At 47.7% G+C, this 14,550-nt stretch overlaps 1 protein-coding gene across 1 annotated transcript in view; it reads right to left on the bottom strand.

Annotated features, from left to right (window-relative positions):
- Positions 1–14,550, bottom strand: part of Slc7a8 (solute carrier family 7 member 8) — a 60,105-nt gene that overhangs the window by 30,120 nt on the left and 15,435 nt on the right. The window contains exons 2-3 of the mRNA XM_028892131.2: positions 8,399–8,603; positions 7,216–7,367 (exon numbers count right to left, since the gene is read on the bottom strand). Coding sequence (XP_028747964.1) covers positions 7,216–7,367; positions 8,399–8,603 — 357 coding nt within the window. The remainder of the gene's footprint in view (positions 1–7,215; positions 7,368–8,398; positions 8,604–14,550) is intronic.

The following is a 14,550-nucleotide window of genomic DNA, read 5'->3' as shown; positions in this document are numbered from 1 at the left end:
CTCAAACTTGTGGCAGTTCTCCTGTCTCAGCCTATGAATGCTGGGATTGCATGTGTATATCACAATGCCTGGCAAAATGAAGGTTTTTTTGTTTCTATATCATGCCTATTGAGAACAGTGTCTGGTGTGTTTCGGGTATTTAGTGGCTGTTGGATAGTGTTGTGATTTCTCCTCCAGTACTTCCCAAGAGGGAAGTCTTTTCTGAGTTAACTAATGTTTTCTTTCTCTCTCACTTTGTCCCGGTGCTGGCGATCAAACCAAGACCTTTGTGCCCGCTAGGCGAGTGTCCTGCCACCCTGATGAGGACTTCTAAGCAGAAACCTGCTCATTGCCCATCAGGACTCTGGGAGGACCTGGAAGGCAGAGGCAGAGAGAATACATTCCAACTGCTCCTCCCCCAGCACGGGCATGGCTACCTTGCACACTTCTTTCTGACTTACAAGGCACCCCAGGTTCTTACTCCTCAGTGGTCAAAGAGGTCAACATGCCAGTTGCTTCCACCCCTAAAATTTCCTGCTTCTCACAACATAGCATCTTTGTGAGACCAGTTTTGTTTTAGGCCACCCCCACCTTCTCAGCCTGGACAAATGCTTAGCTTGTTTCCATGTTTCAGGTTTCACCATCTTTCATCAAGTGTGGACTTTATCACATGTTATTCCTCAACAAATCATGTGTTACCGCTCAAATGCCTTTAGGAGATCCCCTTCTTTATGTATATACAGTCTGTTCTTCCTTGCCTATTATAAGACATCCTTCAAGCTCTGCTTTTTTGCCTGTTGGCCAAAGAAGTCTTCTGGGACAGGGGAAAGGCAAGAAGGAAGCGCCACCCAGGCATCTGAGCAATGTTTAATGTTTGAGGATGAGAAGTTTGAGTCTAGAGAACATGAAGGCTCAAGAGAAGATGAACGGAGATCAGGGGATTTAGAGGCTGCTGAAGCGTCTGTTGTCAAGGGATTAATTTGCAGGAGGCTTGCAAAACAGGGCAGCGTCCTGCTCCAGGCAGCCAGAGCCTCTGCAGAGGGATTGAGCGTGACCCAGGGTTAGAAGAAATGCCTCAAGTTCTTTCCCTTCCAAACAGCTCAAGGAATGGGGAGAAATCTGCAGCCTTGGAACAGCAATCTCTTAGGAATCTCTGCGGAGAGATGGAGCCCAAGATAAGAAGCATTTCCCCTCTGCTATGCAGGCAGGGCTGCGAGCGCGAGCCTTTCTCTGTAGGGCGAGGAGGAAGGAATTTCTTTAGGGCAAGATCTACAAGAAGTCTATGTGAGTGACAACACTGTCATTAAAATGCTGGGCCGTGACTTTAGTCCCAAAAGGAAAGGAATGGAGCCAGGAACTATCTTAAATGCATGCCGATCTCCAAAAGAAGAAAGGGAGGCAGAAACCAAAAAGTTGGGAAAGGTGATTCTTAGAGGAGGGCTAGGGTGTGGCTTGATGGTAGAAAACTTGCTCAGCATGTGTTTAAGAGCTCGGGTTCATCCCCAGCATACCCCCCCAGCCCCTGGCCAAGACTCAGACGGCAGACTATGAGAGGGCACCCCTTAGGGCCAGCACCCACTGCGTCACGGCAGCTACCCTGTTTAGAACAGTTGTTAACTGGAAGTTACGGGAGGCCATGTTTGCGCTAAGCCCCTGCGCTGGGCTGAACCTCAAAATGAAGTCATCCGTGCTACCAAAACCATCAGTAAACTTTACCCAACCTTCTGAGGCTCAGGATTAGAGAGATAACAGCCACAGTTTCCAAAGATGTCACATTCAATCAGTATGACAGATCCCCTCTGCTCTAACCCGTATACAGAGAAATAATCTGAAATGACTTGACGTTAGCTCATCCACGGCTCTCTGGTGACCACGTCTCCCTTGCCTTCATTTACAAGGACAGTAGCTTGGAAATTACTGATCTGCTTTTCCGGCTTTTGTCTCTTCAAGCCCTTCTCTGTCTGTAAACCAACCTTACGACATTAGAAATCTTACTCTTTTCTTTTTTTTTCCAGAGCAAAACAAAGATATCTGCTGATATGAGTGTGTTGCATGTTTTTATGTGCATGGGCATGAGGGTTCCAGGAGGCCAGAAGAGGGTGTTTGATCCCCTGGAGCTAGAGTTATGGATGGCTGCGAATCACAAAGTGACATGGTTCCTGGGAAGTGAACTCTGGTTCTCTCAAGAGCAGCAAGTGCTCTTGACTGCTGAGCCATATCTCCAGACCCCCAAACACTTATTCTGTTTTGTAGAAAGAGTTGTTTCCTGATTATAGAAGAAAAAAATCAAACTTCATTGGGATTTTTAAGTTAGGCTTGGTGGTGTGCACCAGTAGGTATTTGGGAGGCTTGAGGCGGGAGAATTGCTTGAGTCCTAGACCAGCCTGGAGATGTCTCAAAAAACAAAACGAAACCCAAAAAAGTCTTTAAACGAAATCATTTTAATTTTGCCCTTTAACTCTAGGAAGTCATGTGATAGCCAGAAGATGGGACCATGTGACAAAAGGGACGGGCTGGGGGGGGGGGCTACGTCTATGGACCTCACTGACACCTCACTAGTGGATTGGAACCGGAAGAGTATCTGGCCCCCACTGCCCTCACCGCGCGGGGCCAGGGTGAGGGCAAGGTGAGGTGCGTCACTAAGACTCTTTAATGTTTTATTTCATTGTTCTGCTGGAGACCACAGCCACTGACTTCCCAGATCATCAAGAGAAACAAGTCACAAGAGCCGGCCGGCGGCGCGTCAAACCCGAGTTTTAACACTTCCCAGTCTCTCCCACCCCTCCCCCACTAATATGCTCGCTCCGGAGACCAGAGAGAAAGGCTTTTCATCAAATTAAGATGTAAAATGCTTTCTTTTCTTACTGCCTGGTGACCGGGGACGTTCTGCTGAGTCAGCAGCGAGTAATCAGCTTTGACCTAAATAATAGAATAACTCACAGCGCCCTGGCGGTTGCACAAGCCCAGGTCCAATTCCTCAGTTCCTTCTTCTTGTCCTCTCTCCCCACCCCCTCCAGGCTCTGGGCAGGCAGGCCAGTTACATCAGGTTCTTTCTGCCTCTCCACCCCCATCTGGCTTCTCCCAACTCCATTTCTCTTGAGAGAGCTTCCAAAAATGATGCCGCCACAGCGCTAGGCCCGGGGCCTCTTCTCCTCCTTCTCCTAGCAAACCCTGGCCCCGGGCTTTGCCACACCCACTCTCCTCACTGTACCCCGCGTTATAGACCAGTGATTGCTCCACCAAGGGTGGCCTTCCTTCCAACCTCTTAAGACTCCATGGTCCAGTCAATCATCAGCCAAATGGGACAGTGAAAAGCAGCGTTTCCTGTGTAAATGTCCCCCTCCCCACCCAGCCATGCTTTCTGTCCTGGCTGGTTTTGTGTGTCAACTTGACACAAGCTAGAGTCATCAGAGGAAGGAGCCTCAGTTGAGGAAATGCCTCCATGAGATCCAGTTGTAAGGCATTTTCTCGGTTAGTGATCAATGAGGAAGGGCCCAGCCCATGGTGGGTGGTGCTATCTCTGGGCTGGTGGTCCTGGGTTCTATAAGAAAGCAGACTGAGCCAGTCATGGGAAGCAAGTCAGTAAGCAGCTCCCCTCCATGGCCTCTGCATCAGCTCCTGCCTCCAGGATCGTGCCCTGTCTGAGTTCCTGTCCTGACTTCCTTCACTGATGAGCAGCAATGATGAAATGTAAGCAAATAAACCCTTTCCTCCCCAACTTGCCTTTTGGTCAGGGGGTTTTGTCTCGGCAATAGAAACCCTGACTAAGACACTCTCTGCTGCTTCTCTTGAAAGTATAGTGAGGTTCGCTGTCTTCCTGCCTCCATCTCCAAAGCACACTGAGACTATTTCCCATAGCTGGCTTACCTGGTACCTGCTAAGAGGTTGGACTACGCTGGATGATGGTGGCTGTGGTGGGAAGAGGGAATACTGGAATAACAGGGTGTGTGTGGCACCCTCACCCAAGGTAAACTCAGCCTTCAGGAACCTGAGGCAGGAGAATGACATGCTCAAAACTAGGCTACGTAGTCAATTCAAGGGTGGCTTGGGTTACATGGTAGAGCCCTGCCACAGAGCAGGGAGTGGAGTTGATCAGATGTGACGGGGGACAGCCACAAGTTCAAGGTTTTGAGGCCAGCCTGGTCAACACAGTGAGTTTCAGGGTAGCCTGATTTATATATTGAGTTTCAGGTCAGCCAGGGCTACATGCTACCTAGCAAAATCTTGTCTCTAAAGCTCCCTCGCCCCAAAGATGCCATCGTTGTGAAGCAGGGCACCAATACATCGTTTTCAGCACAGGCTGCCGCGAGAGACTGTTTGAAGAAGGCCAGCGAGGTGGGTTTGTTAGAAAGTACTAGTAGGAGAGGTGACTTGTGATCTCAGCATCAGAGAGGCTGAGGCAGGAAGAGTTTGAGGCCAGCCTGGTCTACATAGCAAGTTCAAAGCTAACTTGGGCTCCAAAGCAAGACGGCCTCCCCGCATCTCCCAAAACAAAACATTCAACAAACTAGAAAAGAGAATCTCACTCAAAGCATCTGGGGCCCTTCCTCTGCCTCCACGAGTCTCCTGATGGAAGCAGGAGGAATACATTTGGGTTTAAGATTTTTTTTTTTCTGCTGGAATAATACCTAGACTCATGTCTCGAGGACAGTGAAAAATTACTATTCCCAGAGGACAGGACTGGATCTGTTCATCTGGAGGCGATTTCCCTGCAGCTCCAGTCAGGAGGCGGAGGAGGGCCACACCGACTTTATTAGATCTTTGACAGCAAGAGAGGGAGGCAGTAAGTGTCTCCAGCTCTCCTTGGCTTGTCTGGGCAGTGTCCAGGGAGGGTAGGCATGGGGTGTACTGTATGCAGCCTGCCTCTCTGGAGCTGGCTGGAGAGAGAAGAGCTCATCTTACCATCTGGAAGGGCTGGAGCCATTCTGGATTGGGCAGGGTGCGAGTGTGCACAGACCTCACACCTCCAGAGTCATTGTGCAAAGTGTCAAACCCGGGGCAGGTCTGTGGTAAAGGAAGCGCACACTTCGGTCTGGCTCCTCTCCTAGGGGAGGGACCACACAGTCGTGGAGTTCTGGATTTCTAGTAGAGGGCCAGAGGAGCCCTGTTGTCTGAGACTTTGGTAGCATCAGCAGAAAGGAGGAAGCTGACTGTGTGCACAAGCCACTGAAACAGCAGCAGCTGGCACCCATGTGCTTCCTTCTTCCTCCTCGTGCTAGCTTGTCTGATGGCAGAAACAGCAAGTTTTCCTGCATTCCCACACTGCCCCCAGTTCCAGCTACAGAGCCAGTCAGTGACCCTAAAACCCGTATACTCCAACTCCCCTTCAGGTTGACTCGGGGTGCAGAAAGATCCACGCTCCTAACAGACACCCCCTCTTGACACACACACTGGGTTGGTTACAATTCATGATCCGATCTTACAAGGAGGCAGACAGCAATATGGCCAAGCAATCAGGATGTGTGGAGTAGAGTTGAGGGTACTGGAAGTGTGAATCTGGGGCACACACTCCTGTACCCCTGGGTCTGTAAGCAGACCAGACCAAACATGTGACTGTTGCCCCCAAACAAGGGATTTGGCCTCACACTTCCCCTTGCCTAGGTGCAGAGTCTACGTCAGGGCTGATCACCACGGCCATACAAAGCCCCCTTGCTAAGGTCTCAGATGCCTGTCCTGGGAGGTCGTCTAGAGGGGTGGGTCACCCCTGCCTCCTCACACCAGCAAGACAGAAGGACAATGGCTGGACTTGGAAATGAATAGCAAGGCCAATCCCTACAGGGACGGAAGCTGTGTAGGGAAGACAGGCCCCGAGTCAACTCTGAGGGCAGCCTCTGAGACAGACAAGCAGTTGCTTGAGGAGTTAGGGGTTGAGTCAAGACGTGGAGTTATCCCAGCCCACTGAGATCTTTGCTATCAGAGCCTGGAACTGGGAATGCCTGGAGGTCAGCTCCGCAGAATCTCTCAAGGATCTGCTGAGTCCACCTCACAGGCAGCTTTCCTTCCCGAGTTTACACTGCAGCCAATTAGATCCTTATTTTCTTCACTTAAACAATGAAACAAAATAACTCATCCAAGGCAGGCATGGAGGCTCACACCTTTAATCCTGGCACTCAGGAGGCAGAGGCAGGCTCTGTTAGTTCGAGGCCAGCCTGGCCTACGTATGGAGCTCTCGGACAGCCAGGGCTACACAGAGAAACCCTGTCTCAAAAAAACCAAAACCTCTCCAGGGCATGGACAAGGGATAAACTCTCCTCTAACACACTTCAAAATGTGTGAGAGTTGGCGGTTTCTCATCCACACAACGCCTGTCATGAGCTTATCAGGGTTTATCAGGCGCTAACAGCAGAGGTGGGAGGAGCTAACAGCAGAGGTGGGAGGTGCTAACAGCAGGGGTGGGAGGTGCTAACAGCAGGGGTGGGAGGCGCTAACAGCAGGGGTGGGAGGCGCTAACAGCAGAGGTGGGAGGTGCTAACAGCAGAGGTGGGAGGTGCTAACAGCAGGGGTGGGAGGCGCTAACAGCAGAGGTGGGAGGCGCTAACAGCAGGGGTGGGAGGTGCTAACAGCAGAGGTGGGAGGAGCTAACAGCAGGGGTGGGAGGAGCTAACAGCAGGGGTGGGAGGAGCTAACAGCAGAGGTGGGAGGTGCCAACAGCAGAGGTGGGAGGTGCTAACAGCAGGGGTGGGAGGAGCTAACAGCAGAGGTGGGAGGTGCTAACAGCAGAGGTGGGAGGAGCTAACAGCAGAGGTGGGAGGAGCTAACAGCAGAGGTGGGAGGAGCTAACAGCAGAGGTGGGAGGAGCTAACAGCAGAGGTGGGAGGAGCTAACAGCAGAGGTGGGAGGAGCTAACAGCAGAGGTGGGAGGTGCTAACAGCAGAGGTGGGAGGTGCTAACGTGAAGCATCCTGGCACCGAAAGCCACTGTGTCTCCGAGGAGTCATTTCTACTTCTTGTCTGTGATAGGCTTTCTCTCTGTAGCCTAGGCTGGCCTCCAGCTCAATATCCTCCTACCTTGGCCTTCCAAGTTCTGGGATTACAAACGCATGCCACATACTTGGCTTCCTGTGCAACACTAGGTAATTCTATGGAGAATCCACTCATCCAAAACACATTTGTATGGAATGAGAGAGAGAGAGAGAGAGAGAGAGAGAGAGAGAGAGAGAGAGAGAGAGAGGAACCGAGACATGAAGGTCATCAGGAAGACCGAGGGAGGTTGAAATGAGGTCCAGATGCCACTTACGCAAGCAGATGGCAGCCAGGAGTCGCAGGCCGGACTCCGGGGGGAAGCAGGTGGGGAAGAGCGGCTGTAGCACATAGTTGGAGAAGGTGAGGGCGATGACCGCTTGGTTGGTGGGGTAGATCACCAGCACAGCAATCCACAGCCGCAGGAACCTGAGGGAAGAACAGGACAATCGTCAGCTGGCATGGCACGGAGCCAGAGTCATCAGCAGAAAACCCAGGCAAGGGGCAGGGATGGGGGGACGTCTTGAGCGAAGGAGCAAATACCAGCGGGTTAAAGGCGCCATTTGCCCTGTTGTTTCCAGAGACCCTGAAGAGGCCAGCTCCCACCCTACCCCAAATAAGACCCTAAGCCCTCTGTAAGGCCAATGGCATGGTGTAACAGCAAAGCCCTACACGCATTTCAGCTAGTGTCGACACACATTCTGGTGTTTGGGTTTTCTCCTTTCCCTTTTAATCCTCTCTGCAACGTTAGCCCTCTATATCCACTGGCTGAAAAATTAAATATGCAACCCCCGAATCCTGACAGCAAGAACACCCTAAAGGTATGGCTGTCTAAGCAATCGCCAGGGAGGCATCAAAACAGGAATGTGCAGGGTAAGCGCCTTGCACACACTTTGGCCCTTGAGTGATGGATGATTTCCCCAGTCAGGGTTAGAGAAGCCAAGAAAATTCAAGGTCAGGGCTTGACTCTGGAGGGAGGCCATCATCCTTGGCAATGTAAGGAGGGGGGGTGCTGCATCTCAGGATGCTCTGACTGGGTACAACTGTTCTCGCTAAGGAGGTCACCGTCATGTGTCATACATAGTCCAGGGCTTTCTAATCTTCTTGTGATTACTTTTCCTAGAATTCTGTGGTCAGTGTTATCATCTACTCTGTTTATAGAATCTTGTCCATCTAGTTCAGTGATAAGAATTGTAACATGGCTCATCTGCTGGTTCCATGATGGGCAACACACCTGAGACTAGAAACTCCTGTCCTTGGCCTCTTTTGATCTGACCCTCCTGTCCCAGATTTCTCCTTTTCCTCTACCAATGGCACCAGCCTGCAGCCCGTGGGCCACATGTATCCCAGGACAGCTATGTGTGTGTGACATAAATACATCTTTAGATGACAGTGTCATATCAGTATGTTAAAAGGTTGGACGTCCATGTTGGGCCATTCAGGCCTCCAGATTTGCTCACCCGGCCAGTCCTCCGAAGATGTCCTTGACGTAGGAGTAATCACCTCCAGATTTAGGGATGGTGACACCCAGCTCAGCGTAGCAGAGGGCTCCTACAGCCGTGATGATCCCTGTCACGATCCAGACGATGAGAGCAAGGCCCACAGAACCAGCGTTCTCCAGCACACCCTTGGGTGAGACAAAGATCCCAGAGCCGATGATGTTCCCTGCACAAGGCACAAAGACTCAGTGAGGTCAGGGCTGTTGGCATTTACAGGGACCATCTCATCTCTGGTCTGATTCCGAAGCATCTTTGAGATAGGGGAGGGGGCATGTCGTCCAGCAATGATCTGACTAGGCTCTCATCTCTGATCTAGTTCTAAAACGTCTCCAAGAATCTTCCACAATCTCTGGGCAGGTATGTCCAGGAACAATTCTTCCTAGAGTAGGGTAAAGGGCAGAGAACTGACATGTGTTCACCAGGAACTTACAAGCCTCATTTAATTCCCTGAAAAATCCTACGGAGTCAGATAACATTGCTCATATTTTCAGCGGAGGAAAACAAGCGAGTGAATTATGGGAGGCCACACAGTAGCGACTGAGTCTCGGAATGTTCTGGCTGGGTACACAGGCTCTAGCCAAGGTGGCAGGCTCTTACACATGGCTAAAGAGACAGGACTGGAAACTGGCTCTGCTCAGAGACCATCTGCCGACTGGAAAGCTTCAAACACGAGCCAAAGGGCAAATTCCTTTGGACAGGTTGCGGCTACACGCTATGACAACTTTGTGACTATCGGCGGGGTACAGTGACCCACACTTGGAACCCCAACACTTGGGAAGCCGAGGCAGGAGGATGAGGAGCTCCAGGCTAACCTGAGCTATAGAGTGAGACCTTGTTTCAAAACAAAACAAAACATTTACGAGTGGTGATAACAGCCCTGGAGGCTGCTTTCTACACGGACTCACCAGCCCCACCCTTGTTGGAGAACATGAAACAAACCCATAAACCAGTCGCGGTTGCCTAGCCCCGGCCTTGCAGGACGTGCGTGCGAGGTCGCAGTACGTGCGAAGCCGCAGTACTGCATCCCAGAGGCCTCCCTCTCCACGGTGTCATGTGACCCTCAGAATCACCTTGTAGAATCCAGGGAGAGGAATTTCTCTCCACTTTACTGACCAAGAGATGAAGAGACTGTGGGGTTAAGTGGCTTTCTCTAAATTCCTCAGCTACTGATGGGTAAAATTGGATCTTGAAAGCTGTCTCCTGATGCTTAATCTGGTGCTCTTTTCACTAATCCACTTCTGCATGCTCCAGGTTGGCATCCTCTCAGAGAGAGGCCAGCAGCATAGAAAAGGGGCTCCTGGGTCATGCGCACTGGGCAGGGCAGGAGGTGAGCAGGGACAGCCCCGACACAGGTCTTTCTAAATTGACTTCATTCATACCTACATTGAAGGTGGAAATGAGGTCCCTTTGAAAGCTCCCTTCTAGCCCTGCCCAGCTCCCTACTCAATGCCTGAGGGAAGAGGTGGAGACCAGCTAGATCCAAGTGAGAAAGGCAGCCCTGGAGAGCTCGCCTCAAAACCACCAGGGAGATAAGAAGTGTCAAGTCTGGGCTGGAGAGTTGGCTCAGTGGTTGAGAGCACTTATTGCTCCTGCAGAAGACCTGGGTTCAATTCCTTGCACCGACATGGGGCTTGCAACCACCTATAACTCCAGTCCCAGGATACCCGAAGCCCTCTTCTGATCTTTGAAGGCATTAAGTATGAATGTGGTGCACACACACACACACACACACACACACACACACACACGCAGGCAAAACACTCCTCACATAATAAAATAAACATTTAAAAAATACACTTCTTTCTTTCTTTCTTCTTTTGTTTTGTTTTTCAAGATGGGTTCTCTGTGTAGCCCAGGCTGTCCTTGGAACTTGCTCTGTAGACCAAGCTGGCCTTGAACTCCCAGAGATCTACCTGTCTTTGCCTCCTGAGTGCTGGGATTAAGGCATGCGCCACCACCACCCAGTGAATAATTTTTTTCAAAGTGTCAAGTTCTAGGTTTCACTTTCTAAAAACAGCCAGAACTCAACCTCAACTCAGTTCTAAGATACTCACTTCCATGACAAAATTCAACTGTATTTTCTTTTGAGATGAGGTTGTGCAAAGCAATTAGTTAGCTAAGCTGGAACTCTGGTGTGTAGACTAGTGGACGAGGCTGTCCTTGAACTTGCACCAATCCAACTGTCTCTGCTTCACAGGTATGCAACACTATGCCTGGCCCCCAAAATACAATTTGCAATCAGGGCCAGGAATAGTTATGAATTAAAGGGAAGAAAAGAATATTCACATCCTAATCCTCTATTCCTCTCAGATATCAAATTTGTTGTTATTTTTCAAACTAAAAAAAATGTAGTGTGAAGTACTCAGTACATATATGTATGTATGTATACTTAACATGAATGGTTGTTTTGCCTATATGTAAGTCTGTGACCACATGCATGCCTGGTGCCCACAGAGGTCAGAAGAGGGTGTCGGATCCCCTGAAACTAGAGTTACAAACAGTTGTGAGCCACCATGTGGGTGCTGGGAATTGAACCCAGGTCCTCTGGAAGAGCAGCCAGTGCTCCTAACAGCTGAGCCATCTCTCCAGCCCCTGAGGCAGGATTTTGAGTTTGAGGTCACCCTGGACAAGATAGTAAAATTAAAAAAAAAAAATCCCACCAAAACAAAACAAACAAAAACCCCCAAACCAAAAAAAGCCCAAATAAAACTAAAATAAATGTTTTTTATTTTATTTTTTAAATCAGAATGGTCAGGGTGGTAGCACACATCTTTAGTCCCAGCATTCAAGAGGCAGATGCAGGCATAGCTCTGTGAGTTCAAGGCCAGCCTGGTCTATGTAGCAAATTCCAGGCCAGCTGGGGCTGTAAGTGAGACCCTGTTTCAAAATTAAAAAAAAAAAAATCAAAGCCACAGATAGAAACACGTTCCCTTTCCAACACGTTTCCCTTCAGAGATAAATACAGAAATAAAACCAAGGGGTAAAACAGCCCCTCAACATCAAGCTCAAATGTAAATATCAGGCCAAGAAGAGGCAGACAAAAGGGGTCGGTGCTTACAGACATTTCCCCCCCTCCCCTTTCTTTACATGATATGTGAAGTCCTTTAACAGGATAAGAAGACATCTTTGTCACCCATGTTCTCTATGAACTGCTGTCTTAGTGGAAACTTAGAGACCTTCACCTAGTATTCCAGGCCCCAGAGCATGGTCATCCTGCCAAGTGATCCTTCAAGCTAGGCAGTGTGGCTGGTTCATAGTAATAATCCCAGCACTCAGTAGACCGAGACAGGAGAATTGCCTTGAGTCTGAGACCAGTTCTTGAACCACAGTGTTCAACTCTGTCTCAAAACAAAACAATAAAACAAAAATACTCTTAGCCAGCCAAAGCTAAACGTCATGCTATTCCCTGGAAGACAGGAAGCCCTGGGAAAGGAGAGAACTAGAGTCAAGAGTTGCTGAAAGAGGACCGTAAATTCCTTGCCTATCCCAGAATTATCAAAAGAATGATCTAAAGGACATTTCACAGCCTTCTAAGAAGGAAGAAATAGAAACCTATGAAACCAGCTCCAGGGTGAGAAAAACAAGGCTTGACTTCGGTCTTACGGTAGTAAAAAAGGAAGGAGAAACGGCCAGGTATTTCTTGGAACTGGGCATGGCAGTCTCGGTGGGAAGGTGGGTGGATGGGTGTCCTGTTAAAAGCTCTGCCTGCTCAGGAATGAAGAGTCAATGTTCCACTAAGGTTTCTGGGCAAACAAACAGCCACATGGATCAACCAGGATCATGAGTACTTCTGCAGCCTCTGGGACACTGTCAGAGTACACATGAAGTATACGGCACTAGTTGATCTTTGAGGGGTCTGTGGACTAATTATTTCTTGGAGAAAACAAAGGAGTTGTTTGTTATTATCCCCATTTTACAGTTGAAGAAACAGAGACCCAGAAAGGTATTGTGGGATATCTGTACACTGTGTGAAGATATATATATATATATATATATATATATATATATATATATATATATTGCTGTGACTGGTGTAATAATAAGCTGAATGGCCAATAGCGAGGCAGGAGGTCTAGGCGGGATTTCTGGGGAGAGAAAAGAAGAAGCAGAGGAATTTAGGCATAGAGAAGACACAGAGAGGAAACAGGAGGTACAAGATAAAAGAGAGGTAACGCCACAGATAGAATGTAGATTCATATAAGTGGGTTAATTTAAGTTGTAAGAGCTAGTTAGGAACAAGTCTAAGCTATTGGCCAAGCTTTCATAATTCATAAGAAGTCTCTGTGTCATTATTTGGGAGCTGACTGGTTGGACAGAAAAAGACTTGTTTCCAATGGCGCCTAATGTGGGACATGTACACAGAGCCCATTGCTTACGACGTACAGAGGTATGGCTCTTTTAAGAGGCTCACCTATGCAACAGAGCACTTGGAGGAGACTAGACAGAAATGTCTGCCACAGCACAGACACAGCAGCTTCCCAGAGCTGGGGTGGTTAGGTGAACCCAAAGCTGGTGGCAGAGGGCCAAGCAGGTTAGGCTTTGGCTCACGTGGTCAGAGAAGGCTGCAGACACACGTAAAGTCAGGTCCAGACCAAGAAGACTTCTGAACAGATATAATATGCTTAAAAATGTGCTTAGATGCTAAAGAAAGAAATGAAAGTGGATATAGACCGTCATAAAAAATAGTTTAAAAATAAAGTCTTTAGAGAAAGAATAAAGTAATATAAAAAGAATAGGTCATGTAAAGATGGGAAATGCACAGGGTATCTGGATCCTTGTATGGTATTTTGTTGATTTTGAATATTTAAAATGATAATATACAAAAAAATAGCTGTTGAGAGACATTGGATTATGGAAACCGCTAAATTAAACCAACCTATATATTTTAAGAATGCCTTAACTTCAAAATGGAAGTCAGAAAATAGGTTATATTGGGGGAGAGATTATGCCTTTGTTTCCACAGGAAGCAAAACGTTATGGTTCTCTTCAAAATTAATAAAGGTCAGATTTGATTGGGAAAGACCTGAAAATCTTGGCTATAGACATAAAGGGGGGGGGGAACAAAAAACAAAAACCAGCCAAACGAAAAACTACAAGACAGGTGACATATATGATGATCCCTCTGTATGGGAACAGCTCTGAGACTGGATGAGACCTGATAAATCTTGTTGGCTACAGACTTATTATTACATATCATACTTTCAGATGGCATGGATAGAGGTTTGGTTATATAGTCAAAGTGGACTTATAAAGTTGACAGATGCCTTTTACCTGCTCAAACATAAAACAAAAAATCATTTTTGCTGACTTATATACACCACACATTCCATACTTGTGTTAATACAGATATATATATTATATATTACCTTTAAAAGTTTGTGTTTTCAGAAAAAAGGACCAGATACCAATAAAGACAAGTAGCCCAGGTGATCCAGCCTCTAAATGCCTCTGTTATAGTTTCCTCAAAATTCTGCATCCGGAACAACTTCAAAGCTGCTAGCTGAGATGGTCCAGCTACTTAGGCTACTCCAGCTAAGACTTCAAATAAGCTCTACACTTTCCCATCACACAGAGACTAAACAAAAAATAATACAGTTAGCTCTCCCAGGATGTGACCATTATCTCAATTTTCTCAGGATCCCCCAAAGATGCCATCACCCCCCAGATAACAGGAAGCAGTCTAGAGAACACAATGCTCACATTCCCAAGAGGTGGGATTGATGGTTTTTGGTAATTCAATGGATTATGGATGTTTGTCATCATTTGGAGGGGGGGGTTGGTTACAAGTTGTTATTGGTAATGGTCAAGAAAAAAGCTAAACAAAGGAGATTAGATTCAGGGATCTCTTTCTGAAGGAAAAAAAGGGAGGATATAGTATAGAAATGATGGGATAAAAGGGTGGATTGTTGAGGCTACTTTTGAACAACCACTAGTCTCAAATATTTTACATTGGTGTGGATTTTTGTATATTGATACAAATTTAAGATTATTTTTGTTTTACTGTATATATATATTTCTACTCTTGTTTAAGATATTGTACCTATACAGCTCATTTAAAAATACAATGTAAAGTTTTAGTCCTTGAAAGCTATTTAGGGTAATAAAGATTAATA

The sequence above is a fragment of the Peromyscus leucopus genome, chromosome 9, assembly GCF_004664715.2.
Source record: "Peromyscus leucopus breed LL Stock chromosome 9, UCI_PerLeu_2.1, whole genome shotgun sequence".
Classification (NCBI taxonomy): domain Eukaryota; kingdom Metazoa; phylum Chordata; class Mammalia; order Rodentia; family Cricetidae; genus Peromyscus; species Peromyscus leucopus.
This window is presented reverse-complemented; position numbering and strand designations above follow the sequence as displayed.